The sequence below is a fragment of the Falco punctatus genome (assembly GCF_963210335.1).
Source record: "Falco punctatus genome assembly, chromosome: 5".
Taxonomy (NCBI): domain Eukaryota; kingdom Metazoa; phylum Chordata; class Aves; order Falconiformes; family Falconidae; genus Falco; species Falco punctatus.
The window spans coordinates 35,479,987-35,500,001 of NC_137584.1; the positions used below are offsets into that span (position 1 = coordinate 35,479,987).

A 20,015-nucleotide genomic window follows, 5' to 3' on the forward strand; every position below is an offset into this window, starting at 1 on the left:
GGGTTTTACCTTCTTAACCTGTACTATATCTTCTTTCCTTTTTAACATGATGAACTATTGCTTAATATTATTATATATTTTCATAAATAGAAATGCAGTAGTATAAATGCCAACATTATATAGTATATATAATGAAGTAGTATAATGGCCAACACTGAGATTTTGGGTATTGTCCAGTTGATAGCTCATTCGTACAATAAGATGTGAACCTTTGCTTTTTCATTCCTCTCACCATCTTCCAGGAGGACTTGGTTACTGAAGTGGCTTCATCATGGGCTTCTCAGAGTCCTTCAGACTAAACCTGGATATTTTATTTTAGCTAATTTTATTTTCATGCTGATATCAAATACCCGTTCTTTACATAATAGATAAACACAACCTAAATCTTAAAAAAATCTTGTAGAAAAAACCCCAAATTACTAAAATACATTGGTGCCTCAGAAACATACCATTTCAGGAATAGTCTGAAGAGTTTTAACACTCTTTAAAACCATGCTCCCCAGCAATTTGAAATCATTGAGTTTCAGGTATCCAAGTTCTTCTCCCAGGATTCTCAGATATGCTCTTCCTTCAGGAGCTTCCTTGTTGCCCAATTGTTTTATCAAATTTTCAAGGTTAAGCATTATTCCTTTCATGACATCCTGAAAATTCAATCATAAAGTAGTAAAACATATTTATGAGAAACCTGTAAGACCTTGTATCTAGAACAGTTACTTAATGCATGTCGGCTAATCTGCACGTGCACTTCTTAGAGATTTGTTTCCAGACAAAGGCCCCTCCCGCATACAGTTAAGAAAAAAACATTGTTAACTAGCATTAAGGGTTTCTAGTTTAGCTGATAAGGAGAAGGCTCATAACCAATAAAGAGGGAAATGCTGTAATTATTGTGTAAAGATAGGAATGCCATGTTGTGCAGAGGATGTTTTCAAGCTGTACCTGATCTTGCTTGCCATCCTGGGAGTAACCAAAATAGTCAAAAAGCACCTTGGAAACCTGCTCTGGCACTTTGCCATCAACCCAGTACAAGGCCTTGCTTGCAGTGTCTGGGAAAAATCCCTTCTCTCCAAACAAAGCTTCCAGTGTTGGTTCAAACCCCTTTCCGTCCAAGCCAAGCTGAAAAAGACAGGACAATGCAATAACTGAGACACTTTACCTACTTTGGAGCTTTGCAACAAACAGACTTTCTGGGGAACAAACAATTCATTTAAAGTGTATCCTACGAGTCTATGATTTTTAAGGGAAGATACGGAATACCAGGTCTTACAACTAATTGTGGTGAGGCCCAACAAAAAACTTAAACATAGGCTGTGTCTCACTTAAAACCTACTATGAGTACTTCAGTGTGCCAGTAATGATTCATTAGCATGAAGTCAATTTGTTACAGATGGGTTCATTTTACCCTAGCTGAGGCCTTTAATAACTCCAACAGGGTCCTCCATCCAGTCAGTGGCAAGTGACGTCATAAAACGGATGGCTTGCTCTAAAGCCCACTGAGATTAAATAAAAGTCCCCTTGTAAGCATAGTCATCTTTAGATTTCTCCCAAACCTTGTAAAAACAATACATTATTCAGAGAATGTTGTTACAAGAAAACAGGAGCGAGAAAGCAAGCAGTGGAATACTCGCAGAAGTTTTGGAGAATTGTACCTCAAAGATATCAGTTGGGCCAAATCCATACACATTCAGGGTGGTTTTTAGCATAGTCTCTTTAGGAAGGTAGCTGTTTGGATCAAATACCACATTCCCCTCTACTTTTGCAGAGATGGGATCAACTCCAGGTACAGAAACTCTTTTGGAAATCTGATAGTTTTGTGAGAATTTTCTGAAATCTTTGGCTGTTGGAATCTGGTTTCCTTTCAGAGCTTCTTCAACTTGGCTTTTTAGACTAGGAAAGAGGATAGCAATACAAATATAATATATATTTGTACAGTATAAATAGTATAAATTCCAAAACCTCATTTAGTCTGAGTTGAGGGATTTCTTGTGACACTTGCAGACATTCATACAACTGAGGGGATTGTAAACGGCTAGCTTTCTGCATGTATTAACAGTAAAATAAAGACTTAAGGGAAAGACTGTAAGCTGGCACTGCTCTGACAAAGCCATAGATTTACTCAGCTGATGTGCTTGTTCAAACAAAGAAAGCAAACAAATAAACAATCAGAATATGCACTGTTAAATAACTAGTACTGCAATTACGGTCAGAACTTTGTTCTTCCTAGGAGACCAGTATACAATCAAGTTTTACTTACTCTTCAATGCCTACTTCTTCAGAGTCTAGGATGTTGGCAATGTGTGAGGCAATAAAGCTTTTCACTTGCTCGTTCTTCTCCTTTGTGAGCACTCTCAAAATCTTTGTGAGATCACTTGGGGAAGGGTTTTTCATCAGTATAAGATAGGCTGCTAGACGTTTGTCTGTAGGTGCATCCCCTTCTTGGAATGCTTTCAGAAGTGCTGAACGGTCCTAAATAAATAGAGAAAGGTTTGCACTGGTGGGCTGACTAGTAGATGATACTGCTAAACTCTTTTGGGAATATATAGGGTGAAATAATTTCCAGGATGTAATTTTTTCTGGATTGCCTAACTGTTTCTATACTTTATTTCTAGAGATGACCAAAAATACTTCATTGAAACTGTTTTGATAAAACTTCTTTTGATAGAAAATGTCATATAAATTTTGTTTTTATTAAAACTGATTTTCTTATCCTATATCTCGCAGGTTACTTTTTTGTTCAGAACACTGAACTTGGTTGTTGGGAATCAGAAATGTACTGGTCTGCAGCAAATTGTCAATTTTTGGAAAAAAAGTCATTCAGTTTAGGAAAAGAAGGCAATCAAAATCTTTTGCTGAAGAAAAATTAAAAACTTAGTTTGAAAATAAATAATAATAAAAAGAAATTAAATGCTTTACATTAAACTGAATCTGAGGGTGTGAACACCAGGTGTTTCCAGACTCCCAAACTCAGTAAGTCTTCTCTGGAAACAATCGTGTGTTTAGAGCAGAAACTTGTTGATATTGAAAAAATTTCTCTATATTAAACTGAAGTGCTAATGACGCCAATTCTGTAGAAGGTGCTTTAATGTCACTGTAGTGTAAATATAAATCTAACCAGTACTATTAATAACAATGACAACAAAATGGGGATATAAAATAGAGACATGATTTTTTCTTTGTTAAATCCATTTAAATCTGGAGTACTTAGTTCATTAAAACTGCCTTTAAGTAAGTAAAACTCCATTTAAGACACTCTAATAGGAACAGATCTAAACTTCCTATTGAAACAGAGACTACCTATACAAACAACTGCATCTCAAAGGAGCAACACCCACCAAGTCAGAAGCCTGCAGAACTTCTCAGATATGTGTGTGGAAACTAAGAGAGTTCTACAAAAGCTGGAGACAGCTAAAAGGAAGATAGCAAAGCTATGAAATAATGGCAACGCTTGTGCATATTCAATAACTTCTGTGAACAGTCAAGGTGAACTGAGGACAGTTTAAGCTAATTCTTGTGATCCAATTTACCTCTTCGGTAATAGCCATTTTCCTGAATGCCTGGATGGCTGCTTTCTGAACTGAAAGTGATGCAGCTTCATTTCTTATACATGTCTTCAGAAAAGTTTTCAGGTTGGGTTTAGCTTTCTCCATTACTGCACCCATGTTTCCAATAGCCTGTCAGTGATGAAAACACAGAAAAATGATAAACAATTTTTTCTCCACCAAAAGAAGTTGAGTAATACGTGTACTATGATTTAAAATAATAGCTTGCATAAGGAAAGAAGGAAATAAAAATACCCGAAGTGTGAGGTATGTGAGTTCATCTTCCCCAGAACAATCAGTACCAAGTAGTGATACCATGAAGTCTGCAACATCTGTTATTTCCTCTGTTACAGTCCTCTTCTCATTGTAGAACCTAAAGAAATAAACACATTAGAAACAAAAGGAGAAAATGAGAAATGTCTATTTATGTTTTATTCCCAAAGAGCGAATTCATGAGAATAACAAAAAATCCTCAAAAACTGACTGCTCTTATGGTTTACTCTAAGCGTTGTAATGTTTTCTGAAGGTAATTTTGTACAATTACATGCTGTCATTACTTACTTAGTAACAGAATTACTCAAGCCATAAAAAGAAGCTCTACTTGGTTGATACTGGGCCATGTTAAGAATTTCCCGTATTCTTTCTGAAGTTGGAGAAGGCAATAGTCCCAGGGTATATGTGACCAGGTCTACCACAAGCGGATTCACGTTTCCAGTTCTCAGTATTTGAAGGACTGCACCATAGCACTCTGGAGTCCCGCACTGAGCCAGGGCCTGAACTGTGATGGAACTGAAAGGAAAAAAGATGACTTTGATTAACTAAATCCCTGTTTGCAGTTATCACTGCATGTTGCACAATTGAAATAAACATTTGATAGGTTTGTTAAGGTGTTTTAATATAAATTACATACATTTATGTGTGACTGGAAGCAAATCACACAATTGTTTATGAAAAAGAAGCTTCTTAGTTTTAGAAATTATACTAACAACATGTTTAGCTATGAACAAGAAAGTATTAACGATACTATCATTACACAGACATATCTTTTTTTCTCAACAACAGACTTTCCCACAATTTTAAGTATTCTAATACAATACATTGAACCAGATGGAGGCTCTAGTCCCTCAACATAAAGTATGTGTACATTGACTCAAGTCCAGCTAGGACAGAAGAATAAGGATTCAGAGTGGAGGGGAGGGTCAGACCAAAGAATCATGCCCTTACATGTCTCCAAAAATTTCACTTTCAAAACCATGTTCTTTACTGTAAGTCAGACTTGGGAGTTTAGAATTAATTATTGTCCTTGAGCAAAACTGCATGAAAGATATTTGGCTATAACAACATATCCACAGGATGGTGTCTGACATACACACTTGGGATGGTGGTGAGGAGAAAAAGTCTGTACCGGCTGTATAATACTCCCACTTAAGCTCAGTTTCTCCAATAAGTTTGGAAGATTTGTTAGGGAATGATCAAAACAGTATTAGTTCTTCATAGAAGACTAGAACTTTCAGATCTATTTGAATTGTTATACTGTTCTCATATATTTAATATTCAAGTTCCAATTAACAACTGAGCTTTTCTGATGGCAAAATGTGAAATCCACAGGTTTTACTCTTCCTAGAGAATTATCTCTAGATAATTCCGACAATACTCATCTTTCTGAAAGACACTCTTTACATCTAATTAACCTCTAAGTTAAAACCACTTGCAGCAAATCATCAGCTTTAGAATGGACTTCTTGTGACATTGACATGATGTGTACTTGCACAATGAACTGTTGTAACATACCTTGAAGTTTCCATCATCTTGGGTACAAGAGAGCCAAGAGTGGAGTTATGTAAACTTCTAAGCCCAGAAACAAATTTGTAAAAGAGTCTTGCTCTCTGCTGGTTCTGCTGGGAGGCTGTAAGTTTCTGCAGTTCTTGAAGGATTTTCAGAACAACATCCCCCTGCCTGGGAAATTTGGCATCTGTACTTTCCAGTGCAAGTCCCTTCTCCTCCAATTCATCTAGCAATTAAAACAATTGCATTGTTTATGTCTTTATCAAGGAGCTATGTTCTTTTTTATCTTCTGTCATACATTTGGTATAAATACAAACTCTGTAGATTATTTTATATGATAAAATATGTAGACATTTTATATGAAGTTTAACAGCTGAACAGTTTCTAAAAATAATGTAGTAGAAATTAAGTGTAATACTCCCAAAAGTTGAATAATACATATTTGCATAATTTTAAAAAAATGATGAAGATGATTCCTTAACACCTTTTATTTTAGCATAGTTTCCTTTTCCAACTTACAATGAGTAAATCTTAGGAGAAACATGTTATGACTAGGAATGACAACTGCCTGTCAAAAAAAGTGTGTTTCAAAACCAAATATATAGTAATCATGGACTGTTTGTATTTGGCATATGAAGCCAAAAGTTGCATAAGAAATTACGGTTAGCTAAAACGGTTCAATAAACTAATTTCCAATAAAACTACTTTCCAAGCAAATTATAAAATTTTAATTATAAAGAATAGTTTCAAAATTAAAATGAAAACACAAAGATTAAAGATTACAGTGTTTTAACATTTTTTAGGTTTGCCTATTTTATATCCCAACCTTATTCCAGACTAAATTGATCAAACTTCATTTAAAATTATGAATTGTTTTGGTCCCTTCAGCAGCATTATTAATCTTTTAATTAATCCAATGTTTAAAAACAATTGTCCCTGTATTTAACCTGTATTTATATTTTGTCCATGTATTTGTTTTATTGAGAACTGTAACTATACCTCCATCAAAATTTTTGTTATTGATCTTTGGGGTATCTTCAAGCTTCAGTGTCTGGTTGACCTCTGTCATCACACCATAGCGATTTCTAGCAAAGAAAGAAAAATGCAATGCTTTAGTTGAGTCCAGGTACCTTTGAGCAGTGTTGCCATGCTTCCTGCCTTCTTGAAAACAAGATGCATATTTGGGGATGAAGTCAGGGCAGAATGCGATACATCACAATTTGAAATGAATATTTATAAATAAAGATTAATGATAAATAGTGAGCAACCTACTTGTATGAGGAAGGCAGAAACAGGTGCTTTTCACTGCAGACAGCATCTCTTATATGCCTTTTCTTTGCATCAATATTGTAATGACAGAACTGAGTGCTCCTTAGAAGGGTAGATAACGGGATGTTCTGTAAAATAGTTTGGCAGTTGTTTTACTGACTAGTAAAGGAAACAGTTTTAAAGGCTGCTGCAGTTTTACTGTGATATTAACCGTTACAGAATATTGGAAACAAAGGTGTATAACTGGAATCATTCTCACACAAAGAAAAAATTGTGCCAGTATCAATCTTGACTTGAAGAGACTACTTGGGTCTCTTCACAGGCAAAAATCCCCCTGAAATTTTCCCTTAGGCCTTATTGAGGTGTTTGGTTTAGTAGTTACTTCATGACTGATCCCCTGCTGCCTACAACAAAAGACTCCTTCATAGAACTGGTTTGTAATTTTTACAGTAGATCAGGCCCCTTGTAATGCTCCTTTTATTTCACTCTTACTATACAAATTTTAGAGATTTCTACAGGCTGTAGAAGTGGCAGAAATCGGAAAATGTTTTTAGCATGATATGAAATCCTAACATTTTTATTGAAGCAAAATACTCAAAAGGACAGGTACCATGATAACAGGAAGAAATCTGCCAACATTCATGCAAGCAACTGCATTTGATCATTGTGGATTAACAGGTAGCCTGAACAGCATGCCAAACCATCGTATCATATACACATCAGTGTTACGGTAGACTCCATGTTTCACATGAAATTTAAATGCTGAAACTTGTGACTCATAAAACTGAAAATTTGGATAGAATCTGATAGGTTATTATGTAGTGAACAGTACTAACTCCACCCATGAAAAGCTCTCCTTTAAAAAAATAAGGAGAAGAACATGAAAGTAGGTAATTAAACTCTTCCTCTGCATCTGTTTTTCTCTGATTGCCAACAAAACTACAGCCTGATATAATGCAAGGGTGTAGATAACCTATTTAAGCTTTAAGAAGATAAATACAGAATTTAGTTGTTGCAGTGGCTGTTTCTCATTTTAAGTGATGTAGCAAAGAATATTTTATGTATTTTTTAATGGTATACTTACTAGTCCCTTTACAATGGCAATAGGGCTGACATAATCTCTGATGGGACTAAAGTTGTCACAGGCTTTCAGGTCCCTGTTAATTGAAATATCTTCTGCAACATTTCCTTTTCTAGATTTGAATTCAACTTCACTGTCACACTTTCCATATACAGTATCCTAGAAAGAAAAAAGAAATCAGTGTCTTTATTCATACTGTCAGAAATTTTCTGATCTAGCTGAAAGGCACCCTTTCTCAACTGAGTTTCCAGGTATTTTGAAAATGATGCTCAGGAGTAACTCTGCTAGGTGAGGTTTCTTCCATTTGTTAAGGAAATAAAGTGAATGTTTTCAAAACACCTACCATTGAAATAGTTTTTATGTTTTCTACTGTTTCTGTTGGCACAAGTAGAGCTGAGATGATTCCTCTCTTGAGATTCAGCACATTCAGAGGTTCATCCTTCTCTGGATACAGTTTGACTTTTGTTCCATCCTGAATGCTGAATTTTAGTTCATGCCTGCACAAAAAACCCTCAGCATTAGTATGAAACCATGTTAAAGCCACCCAGCGAAGAACATGCTATCAATAAATTGCTGGGCTATAGTTAAACCATCATGTTTATCTTGGTCTGTCATTATTTACTATACACTCTTGTCACTATTAAAGGGTTTTACTATTAAAGCAGGAAAATTCTAACCAAGGACATTCTGATACCAGCTACTACGTCATCTAAGGACAAGCAAATATCAAGAGCAAAGACTGGAAGTTGGAAGTGCACAAATTCAGAGGAGATTAGTAAGTTTTCAGAATGAGGTAATTATTAACTACTGCAGTGGGCTACAAAATGATGGGAAGGATTCTCTACTTAGTTGCAGTCTTTAAATAAAGCCTTGATAGTTAGATGAAAAACATGTTTTAACACTGTCTCAAGTTGTTTTGAGATCTATGGCTTGTGAAACAAGATGGAGTGAATACTGAGGCACTGAAACAAGCATGAAGGTGCTTGAGTAAAATATGCACTGACAAGCACTAGAGACTAGTTGGATGGAGGGAGTAGTAGCAATAAGTTGCGAAAGCAGATAAGCATGGAAAAGATAAGTTGCATAGGTCATTAAAGATTGGGACGGGAAAACTGGACTTCAGACTAAAATGCCTTTCTATTGCACAGTCTTTGTACCATGTCAGCAAAGGGAAATGATCTTAAAATGGCTACACACAGCCATTTGAGAATTTGCTTACAAGAAGGAACTTGCAATACTCCTTTAGGGGACTACCCAACAGTTTCCTGATGTAGATTATATAAAGGACTAAAACATTGCAGGAGAAAATTCTGGATGGAAAAAACCCTTCTCTACTTGCAATTGAGAACTGTGCCAAGTTAGCCCTAAATTGTATCAGGGAGAGTTTTGCTGTGGGAATAGCTTATAAATCTACCATGTTATCATGATATGTGTTCTATGCCTGGAAAATATAGTCAGGGTGGACTGCAACATTGCAGCCCATTCCATGCTAAGCTACAAGTATTGGTGATAATTGATATTGCTTACTTGGACATGGCACTTGCAAAGTCCTCAGAGTTCTTTGACTTTTTCAGCACGGCCCTTCCCTCAGTGTCAACACCAAACGTCTCTCTCAGGGAGCAATGCATTGTCCTCAGGATGAAGCGGCACAGCTGTGGTACCTCCAGTTCGACCTGAAAACACAAATATGACGTGTTTATTCTTTTTTCATTATCATCTTTCCAGGATCATCCAGTTACAGTTTTGAAAATGTGGTATTCCTTGGGTTTTGTAAAGTGTCAGAATCACCCTGCTAGCAGCTGTTGGGAGATTCTAAAGTACTCTAAATAGCTTAAGGTAACTTGAGGGAGAAGATATGAAAGCAGATATTTGCATGGTTATACTATATACATGGTAAACAAGCAACTTAGGTTCTGAAAATTTATAATACTAGAATAACTGTATGATAACTTGAGTCATTACACTGATCAATGTTCAGACTCTGTCAGAACAGTGTGTGCTAAATAAAAAAATATTTTCCCCAGTTACTCCATTTCAGAACCACCTCCCCCCCCCCCATGACGGGAAAATTTTGGGCAAGACAGAAGGATATTGGGTAGTGTAATAGGCTACAGGACCTTTTACTTCTACAGCCCTGATCCTGTCTTGACTGTTACCATGCACAGGCTATCAATTGGTCTTCATGGCATCAATTAGCTATTTTAGTTCAACTTCTAGAATTGTTTCATGAACATTGGTAGACTCAGCCCGGGAGCTAAGGAAAACTGAACTACCATGTCTCCACCCTCTTTCATGTTAAAGTACAGACAGATCAGGATTGAAATGCACTGGCACTGTGATATGAAGGACTTCTACCATACTCAGTGCCTTCTGTCTGGAACAGGGAGGACTTAGTTTTCAGGAGCCTTTCAGAAGAGTGATATGTTTGGAAAAACAGTGAAGGATGCTTCTCAGCTGTCAGCTCCCACGTTATTCAGTACACAGTCCCAATCAGTTGTATTTACTCCTCTTTTCCTACCTTGCAAGTGATCTTTGAACCACTTCGTGAATCTGCTGTTCCTGTGATTCCATTTGATGTTTCTGCTTCATATAAGTAAACATACTTTCTGAGGTGTTTAAATCTGGTTGCATCTTCTGCAGTTGGGAGGAAAAAAAAAAAAAAAGTGCTTTTGTGACTTGGGTAAGATATCCATATGTAGATCCTTACAACACATGCTTAGTGTTGTGTAACTGACATGAATACCACATACAAAGGAAGCATGAGGACCCTCCCACTATTTCCTTCAACAGAATAGCTTTAAGATAAAGAACTAATGTCTTCATGTCAGCTGGACACTTTCTGAAGCATAAGACAAAACTTGTGGGGGAAGCATAAGTTTTGAGGTCCACTGGCATTTGATGAGATGTGACAATATAAACCCATGCGGCCTTTAAATCATGTCCCATTAAAGTAAATGACAAAAATGGCAGAAAACATAAGATGTGGAACTATTTTTAAAATGACCTTATTTCTTCTAAATTAAACCAATCAAATGGTAGCTTTGAAATTGGTAATAAAATTATTTGTTTCAGCTCAGATTCTTCCATCATAATTCAAATGCAAGGAGCTGTTCGATCTAAGTCACATGACTTAAGACTGAAAGCAAATAAGCACAAAAACCCCACAGAACAGTAAAACTAGCAGCATTTCTCGATATCATTTCACCTGAATCTACAGAGCACTTTTCTACTCCAGATTCTCCTGAAGCACGATCTGCTCTAACTCACTTAGTAGATCAGCAGATTTTACTGGAGTAGACTCTTTTTAATGGGGATAAACTTTAGTTAAATGAAGAGCATCCAGAACAAGGCAAAAGCACTCAGTTATGAGCAAGAATAAGGGAGGAGGAAGTATTTGCAGAGGTGTTTCTCTTTTTATCAAAGGAAGCCCCCAAAACATCCTCAAAGGGATGTATTTCACAAGTGTTTAATCTGTCCCTGTTGCTTTCAGAGGCAATTAATCTGTAATTTTAAAAGCTACAAGCAGGAATGAATGTGGTAACAGAAACATAAAGAAAAAAATATTTTGTCTCCGTGTCAAACACAGGGATATAAGATCTTCTTTTGGTGTCTGGAATGCATAATATATGCCAAATGATGTCCTTGATTACAATTCACTCCAATTATAACTGCAGACATAATTTTGAACTAAACATGTGATGATTAGGCACTTTAAGGGATTGTGTTAGATCTGAACAGAAAGTTACTTTTCCCTCTGTTTAGACTGAGCAACTCACTCTGTGATGCTGTTGTGATGCTGAGTGAAAAGCCATTTGCTAAATTGCTCCTCTGTGGTTATTGGTCACTGTCTGAACATATTGGAATCCTCATCTACTTTTATAGAAGAAAAAGGGTAAAGTCCTCTTGGTATAAACCCATATGCCCACAACCAAGTTTGTGATATTATGCCTGGCTTAACCTGCCATGAATGTAGCTTGCTCTTTCTCTTTTATAAAATATTTGTCATGTCAGAGGCCAATGGCAATGCTATCTTGCCCATTATGTCACAGAATTACATACTTAGAGAGGAGAACAGAACAGTACTATAAATCTTGTATTTCCTGCTTGGATTATCACTTTTACAAGTGTTACAAACTTTAATAGTGTTTTAACTGAGATTAATTTCATGTAATTGCTAAACAGAATCAATATAATTAATACTAGCTACCATGCAGTAATCAGCATCTTACAAACAATTGAAAACTGAATTAAATTATCTAATTAACCTTTAAATATTACTCCTATAAAAGAATTCAACACTGTGCCTTGCCTGTCAGTTTTGGCTATCCTGGATCATAACATTGCTTAACTGTAAATTCTCAGAAGTTTTCGCAACACTAGTATCTGATATGCTAAAGCAAAAGGTTAATTATTGCTTCATTTCCTGCTTTTAAACAGAAATAAATGGAAAAGGAATAGGGAAATGATAAGATTGGAAATGCAAATACCAAATAATTTATTGTATCAAAAATACACAAGAAATTGGCAACGAAGCCCAGAAGTCTTTGAGTTGGTTCAGGCAGTTGAAATAAACCCAGTTGCCTGGAGATGGTGCTAAAGCATCCAACAAGGGAAAAAAATCCTAAAGACACAGAACAAAACAACCCATTCAGTACTTTGACCCTATGGTGGAACATTATGTATCTAACCAAGCAGCCAAGGCCAGTCAGAGTTCATTATAAAGATAGTGCATAAAGTCAGCATTTCCTGAGTCTTGTCTTGTTTTAAGAAATTGCTGTCCTTGCTGACAGAGTTGATGATTTATTCTACAGGTATTCAGTTAGATATTCAAGTGCAGTTCTGTGGGTTTAGCAGCTACTGTGAAGGGTAAATGACAAGTGAGATTCAGCTCACGTAAAGTGTAATGTACATAACCTCACTGCTAAAGCTTCATATCTGATAAACAGGGATTTCTAGATGAAGGAATTCGCACCTGACAATAAAGAAATCAACAAAACAATGGAAAGTAGTTTCTTAATGAGAGCTTTTTAAAAGTTTAGAAACTTGATCTTAGGAAACTTTTTAAATTCTTTGAGCTAAGCCTTATGGATAATTAAATACCTAAAATAAATGGCAATAAAGATATCAAAATATCGCCATCACTTTTGTTTCAGTTATTTCAGAGGAAGAGATTTATAGAATAGGAAAAGTCAGGCTTTGAGATATGCATTCAGTTAATATAGGAACATAAGACAACAAAAGCAGATGCAAGAAGTCATTTACTTGAACATCCTGGATTTCCACTTTCAGGTGTTTCTTCTTCTGTAAAGAATAAAACCAAGAATTAAAAGCTGGAAAAGCTATAAAACAAAGGCTATAGAAATATAAATGGAAATACTACATTTTCTTTGTAAGATCTTTTCAATTCATAACAACTCTTAATGTAGTTTGGCATACTGAAGTAAGTAACAAAGCTACTCTTAACATTGACAGTACAGAGTCAAATCTAAAGGGAGCTACAGTATCTGCCTTGGGATTGTGAACTAAGACCTCAGAATAAAATCTTTAAGTCACTGAATTGAATTATTTTGATTTAAGCTGAGAAGGATCAGCTTCTATGTTAACAAGTTTTTTAAAAGCCCTATGTTATGTGAAATAGTTTATAAATGGTGGGCACAAAATGTAGAGGTAGACAGATGAAATGTACCACATAATACAGTTTACTTTAAAAATTTTAGTCTATTTGAGCGCACAAAAATATACTGCATAATGGATGAATGGCTATATTTTGCTTTTTGTACATTTATAAAAGGACAACTTTGATGATTAGTACTACAATTATCTGCTATTAAATCTTTTCTGAGTGTTGAGAGTTCATTCTTTGGAGGAAAGGAACACTGACTGGAAGCCTATTCAAGTCAAGAAAAAACATTTGCTCCGATCTGCCTTAGGTATGTCCCACGTAACTATTTAAAATAAACCAAAATCTACTAAATTTGCTGCATTCATTTTATTCTATGTCATTCTTTCAGATATCACACATGAATTCCAGCACTTTTCACAATATTCTCTGCACATTTTCCAAGTTTTTGTTCTGGGAATTCGAAGGCTGACCACTCTACAGAAATGATGTAGCATTAGTTTCAGTAGCAGCAATAGCAACACTAATACTACTATTGCTGTTACAATAGTAAGAATAACAACATTATTAATAACCATTAGAAACAAGTCCATCCTTTAAAATTGTATAACAGCAGTCAACAACAGAATATTAGTTCAATAAAGGTGTATTTATGATTAATTTGATCTGCATATAAAACCAGACCTGCACAACTGGCCCCAGGCTAACCTTCCTCCTTAGGGTTCCTGAAGTCTTTAGTAACACTACAGCATCATATTCTAAAAAGCCCCTTCTTGGGAAGCAAGGATAGCTCGCAATCCACAGCACCATATTGATCTAGGCCATCTTTTCTGATCTTAGGAAAAAAAACCACTTTGCTGGCCTACTTCTTTTACTACTACTACCAATGACTCTGTCCCTTTAACAGCAAACTGTATTTCAAACATCAGTATTGCCAGCCAAATACATTTTGCTGTATTGCTCTCCACCTTCACACGGGCCACAAAATAGCAACAGCTAGGATAAGTCTGTATGGTATCTCCAGGCTCCACTGTCTCCATGGGGGTTTAAAAGGACTGCACTACAGAAAAACAATTAGGCCAAAATGAAGTATGTGAATTCCTTACAAGTTGCAAAATACATTACATCTGATCAAAAGACATCAAGTGACATTTGTGACTTGGGATCTTCTCATGATTGTCCAGTCATACGCAGGGAAGAGATGGTATATTTGCTACACGTACCTTCTCTAATTCTCTAAGCCATTGTCCTGCTGTTTTTTGCATTATTGTTGTTTTAATGGGTTTATAAATAAAGCAGCAAAAAGCACTAACATAAAAGGCAATACTTACGTGTGAGAACACCATTGCTGAGCAGCAGCAAGAGCAGCAAGAGCTGCACAGGGCCCATGGTGAGCCCCGAACCCTCTTGCTGCTCTTTCTTTTTCCTTCCCTTCCCTCTTCACCTCTTCCCTACTGCCTCACAGGGAGAATGAGCCTTCTGACTTGGACCTCCATTTATATAGTCTGTAGCAAGCAGCTGAGGCAAACGGTTTAGAAAGCTCAGAGCAAATTGCCAAAGGTCCAAAGGTGAGAGTCCCAGATCCTCACTGCACTCCAGGATACACTCTGCTTTGGTTGCTGGGAGTCCCTGAAGGCAGAAGACTTGAGCATATACTGGAGATGTCACTCTTCCAGTTCATTGGTTTTTTTCTTTAACAGATTTTTTAAAAGCCAAATCCCTCAGCTGCAGACTCCAACAACGTATTGAAATACATTTCCCACACCTACATAGGAATGATTACAATGCATAAATTATGGCTGGACGAAATGATCACTGCAACATACTTTCAGTATAGATGTTGAGAGCTTAAGGGTATGAGTACTTGAGAAAATGACAGTATTGTACAATTTAGACCTCTTCCCTTTAAAGGCAGGAGAATGAACATTTAAGATTTTTCCTTTGTTGTACTAAAATTCATCATATACCTTTCTAAAAATTATTTTACACTTACATGCAATATTCGGGTAAATCAGGTCTTGTTCATGTTGAAAGTAAGCTCTGTGTAATTCTTTTGTTTCTTCAGCTCTGGATTCAGTTTCTTTTGTTTTCTAATAATAGCAAAAATATTAAAATAAGATGACAAAACTTATCTGAATGAAGAAGATAAACCTATGAAGAAGATAAACCTGCTTAAAATAGAAACAAACAAAAAACCTTTTTATGAATATATATATATTGGTAAAAAAGACTGGGTTTATGTCATGAGACATTCTTGCAGTCTGAATTTTTATTTTACTGATATCTGTCATAACTGCAGTAAAAAACAATGATTATGGAAATTATCAAGAATATTTTGTTCAGTAAATTTAATTTCAATATATGCGATCAAATGGAAATGTTTTGACATTGCCAAATCAAAATATATCCTCTTAGCTTGTTGAATCAAAAATCAAATTTTGGCTTAGGTAAGCAGTAATCTCTTTTCCCTTGAAATGTTACCATGTTACCATGCATCACAGTAGCTATCTTTAAAGTCTCTTATTTCTTCATACCCTTTCTCTCTTGAACTTAATAGCTAGGTTATGTTTCCCAGGCTGCACTTTGATCGTGTAACCCCTAACGTCAGTTCAACCAAATGGCAAGCACTGATGTGTGGTGGGGCATACTTTCCAATAAGGAAGACATCTCTTTTATAATTAGGATTTTGTCTGATGACATTAATTTTTGCCTAATGACATTAATAAGAGCATGAGATTTCAGAAAGCTTTATTGAAGAAATTTATTTCATGGATTCATCAGTATCAGAGGCACCATGAAGAATTTCTTAGATTTTTGCATTTTGATTTCTGTCCTTGGCTTATACAAACCATAGATACAATAAAACTACCAAGAGGACATGATTATTTTTACTTTTAAAAATCAGTCTAGGTTTTTGTTTACTTTTGTGTCCACAGCTGCCTCAATATCTGTTGTGATACGTAACAATGATTTTACTCTGTACTATGATTCTACCAAAGAGACTGTTCAAAAATATCATAACTGCCCACAGCATTTGATCCTTTTCTGCATTCAAACTTCAAGAGGTTTTGACTATTACTTAAAATCTATTATTTTGTCCACTTTAGCACTTCAGATAAATAGGGCTCTGGAGTGCCCAGCATTCCGAGATTTCTTAGCTATTTCCCTATTTTGCCTGTGTCTCCTCACTGCTTTTGGGTGGTTATTTTGGCTCAAGCTGAGGCTGACTGTATTAACATGATGTTGCAAAAACATAAAAGGGATTAGAGAAATTATGTCTCAGCCCATAAGTATGCAGGTAATGTCGGTGCACGACTCTACTGTGACAGGTTTATATTGCTGTATTACTTCGTCAGGGACAGCTTTTTTTTTCACAACAGGTGCCACAAAATGCCACACACTACTTTTATCTATTCAATCATCAAGGAATCCCCATGCTTTCAGCTCATCGGAAGAAGTCAATATTCACACAGATTTAGACAACATAAAATTCCCATTTCAACTATTTCTGTGACCTGTGGGCTTTGAGCTGAGAACACAATTTATCTTTCACATGAATCTGTTTTAAATCGTATTACCTCATTTAATTTTTTGTTTCTCAATGACTCTGGCTAAGTCCTACTCTCCTCTGAGTGCATCTCTTGAAGTGAAATGAAGACATTGGAGATGGAACCATTCTGAACCCCCATGACTGTATCATAGGTCTTACATTTTTGTAGCTTTTGCACTCTGTGTGACAAAGACAGGCAGAGGGTATTGGTGCAGATTTGAAAAAAGAAAGGATGGGATGACAGAAACATCAAACTTTACTCCCTGATGTTCTACACTGGAAGCAAGTCCAATCTTTGGTATATGCTGCATATCTCTAATCTGCACAGATTTGGTCCTGATCTAAAATCCAAACACCTGCATGGAAGTTTTCCAGATGTCCTTGGATCAAGCCAATTGAGGTGAATGCTGTGTTCCATGTTTCTCCTCCCTTAAGAATGTTTTTTTCTTTAGTCCACATTACTAAGAAACAGGGACAGTTTGGGCCTTGGTGCTCACCACGGTAAGGTAGCATTGTTGAAGTAATAGGTACTGCCAGAGACACTTCAGTTTGTTCACCATTCCCTTCAAAAAACTTAAATATCAATATTAAAAATTATTAAAAAAACAATGGTCAAATTATATTTAGATAGGAACTATTTCTGGAAATTTCAGATATTTTTTCTTAGAAGAAACTAGTAAGGGGAAAATTCCCTAAAGGAGATAAAAATTACATCAGCATCTGGTAACTAATCATTAGTGAAATGAAGTTTCATGGCTTATTGAGGAAAATGCAGGGCATTTATTAATGCTAATGAAATAAGCTAGCTGGATCTGTCATACATTTAATGAATTTTGCCAATTATGTCTTCTTTCTTTCCTAAAAATTTTGCCATTGGTTTAGGATGGTCTGCATGTTCATATGTCGGTACTACCTAAAAATGAAAAACATAGAACATGCACAGATTCTTTGTAGAACATGGAGTAAGTGCAGTTAATATATGTAAAGAACAACTGATAAACTGAAAGCATCACATACACATGCATGGACTGGATGTTCACAAAATCCACTACTTTTGTCATTATGCATTTGTCAGACATACTGTGTATTGCCTGAGTCACTGGTCTTATGAAATGTAGGAAGTATGACAATACTTCCAATATGCTGAATTAATTTTGTATGGAGAGATAACTTGTACATGAGTGTTATGGATATGGAAAATCTCTGACATGATGTGGAAGCCTTAGCAATTACAGAATTGTAGAATAAACCTGGTTTGGAAGGGATGTCTAAAAGTTATCTAGTCCAACAACACACTCAAACCAGACCTTACTAGATCAGGATGCTCTGAGTCTTGTACAGGGGAGTCCAACCAAATGATGAAGGCATGATCATTTGATGTTCTGTCCTTCATGGCCTTCCGTCTACCTGCAATATTAACAGACTACTGCCTCCTCACACATATACGAAGAAGTTATGTATTTGGATGCATTACTGTACTCCAAATGACTGGAACCACTGCATTTCCATGGAACTACAGCACTTGCTTGAGAAGTAGATAACCAAGGTTCCTGCTTTGGCATCATGAGAAATCGTTTGATCCTATGGATTAGTGTCCTATGTATAAGGCTACATGTAGTTCTGGTCAGGAGCAGCCTTTCTCATGAACCTGGACTACTATGTAGCCATGATTTGAAGTCTGTAGAGCCAGAAAATTGAACAACTAAATGATGAAACAACTCCTGTGCATGTTGGGACATGTATCTGGTAGTACAAAGTCCTAGCTTCAGCTACGTATGTATTCCACATGTGGAATAAATACAAACATAACACATGCAGCATGGATGAGGGCTAAGGACTGAGAACAGGTATTGCTTACTTTCAGACTGCTTAAACTCTCACTCATAAGCCATGGCACATCATACCTATTAGTATATCACGTATAATGAAAATGGATTTGATGGTACCAGTCACCTGTAGAATTTAGAAAAGCTAAAGAAACTGATCACAGTAAATTAATGCCATCATATAGCTGGGAGCCAGCAGGGGAAAGCATTTTTTATACCTCCTACTCAGTAATTGCACAATGGTGTCCTGTACTTAAGGTACATATGGCATGTCTTGATGGTCTCCACAGTACTGTAGAGGTACATTTACTGATCCTTTCTTTTCAGTATAAATGTGTGTACCTTTGTAACTTTTATTCTATTTTATTTAGGATGGTCATATGAATACCATTAAACAGAAAAAGCATCTAACACTTAAACTTTAACTGACCCTCTTAAACTGATGGGCTTCAAATTTGTTTCTTAGCCATACTGTGCATTAACACTTTATTTTTTGCAAAGTTTTAGTTGCAGAAGTTCTCCTGACATTCAAAGTCTAGATTCAGTTCTAGAAAGAACAATTTATTTAATCAAATTTTGTCTCCAGACTTCACTATGCTTTTTTCCACAGCTGCACAGAGGAAACTGCATCAAATCACTCATCGGAAACTGAACCTCCTCCTTTCTACCTTGTATTTTCCATGAGGAACTGGTTTTTCTATGCTTGTTTTGGCAATGCCAACAATGGCTTTGCTAATACTGATATAAAGACAGAAAAAACATTAACCTTTAATTATATATTCTATAATTACTATATACCATTATGTATATATTGTATTATGTATATATTTTATTATATTATATACATTATATTATATATTATAGACCATGGTATTTTATTCTGCTTGATTTCCTTTTTCTATCACTGGAGACAGGTCAAATGTTTTCACAGTACTGTTAAGAGATGGACGTGATAGCACCTTCAGTGGACACATCTACCAGAAATTTTATCATGTGTTTGTTGTTGCGTTGTTTTAGGATTAAGTCCTCCTCAGTTAACTGATTTAGACTCTTTATTAAGTTTTGCGTCTCATTTTCACTCAATGACTTTTGCAAGACAGCAATACAGACAGTTTAAGTTGTGTTTGGTACTAAGTTGCTTGTATTTCAAAGAATACTTGGGTAGCTTGCCTTCCATCCCTCTTTCCCTTCTCATTCTCTTTCTTCTTCCCTTCCTTCCTTTCTCCCCTTTTTCTTCCCTCTTTCTTCTTTTCTTTTCTAAGAAGTATACCCTCTACATGGTGTTCACTGTTTGTTTTTTTTTTTTTAATTACTCATTCAGGTCAAGGCCCGGCATTTCTGGTTCTTT

At 36.0% G+C, this 20,015-nt stretch overlaps 1 protein-coding gene across 1 annotated transcript in view; it reads right to left on the reverse strand.

Moving 5' to 3' along the window:
- The window catches only part of APOB (apolipoprotein B), a 63,373-nt gene extending 43,364 nt beyond the window's left edge, over positions 1 to 20,009 (reverse strand). Inside the window, 16 exon segments of the mRNA XM_080388087.1 lie at positions 450 to 641; positions 937 to 1,113; positions 1,647 to 1,884; positions 2,252 to 2,463; positions 3,522 to 3,668; positions 3,792 to 3,909; positions 4,098 to 4,325; positions 5,328 to 5,547; positions 6,321 to 6,406; positions 6,594 to 6,718; positions 7,675 to 7,830; positions 8,015 to 8,168; positions 9,199 to 9,344; positions 10,190 to 10,305; positions 12,934 to 12,972; positions 14,623 to 20,009. Of these exon segments, the coding sequence (XP_080244213.1) occupies positions 450 to 641; positions 937 to 1,113; positions 1,647 to 1,884; positions 2,252 to 2,463; positions 3,522 to 3,668; positions 3,792 to 3,909; positions 4,098 to 4,325; positions 5,328 to 5,547; positions 6,321 to 6,406; positions 6,594 to 6,718; positions 7,675 to 7,830; positions 8,015 to 8,168; positions 9,199 to 9,344; positions 10,190 to 10,305; positions 12,934 to 12,972; positions 14,623 to 14,680 (2,412 nt within the window). The 5' untranslated portion in view covers positions 14,681 to 20,009.
- Positions 20,010 to 20,015: the final 6 nt, after the last annotated feature.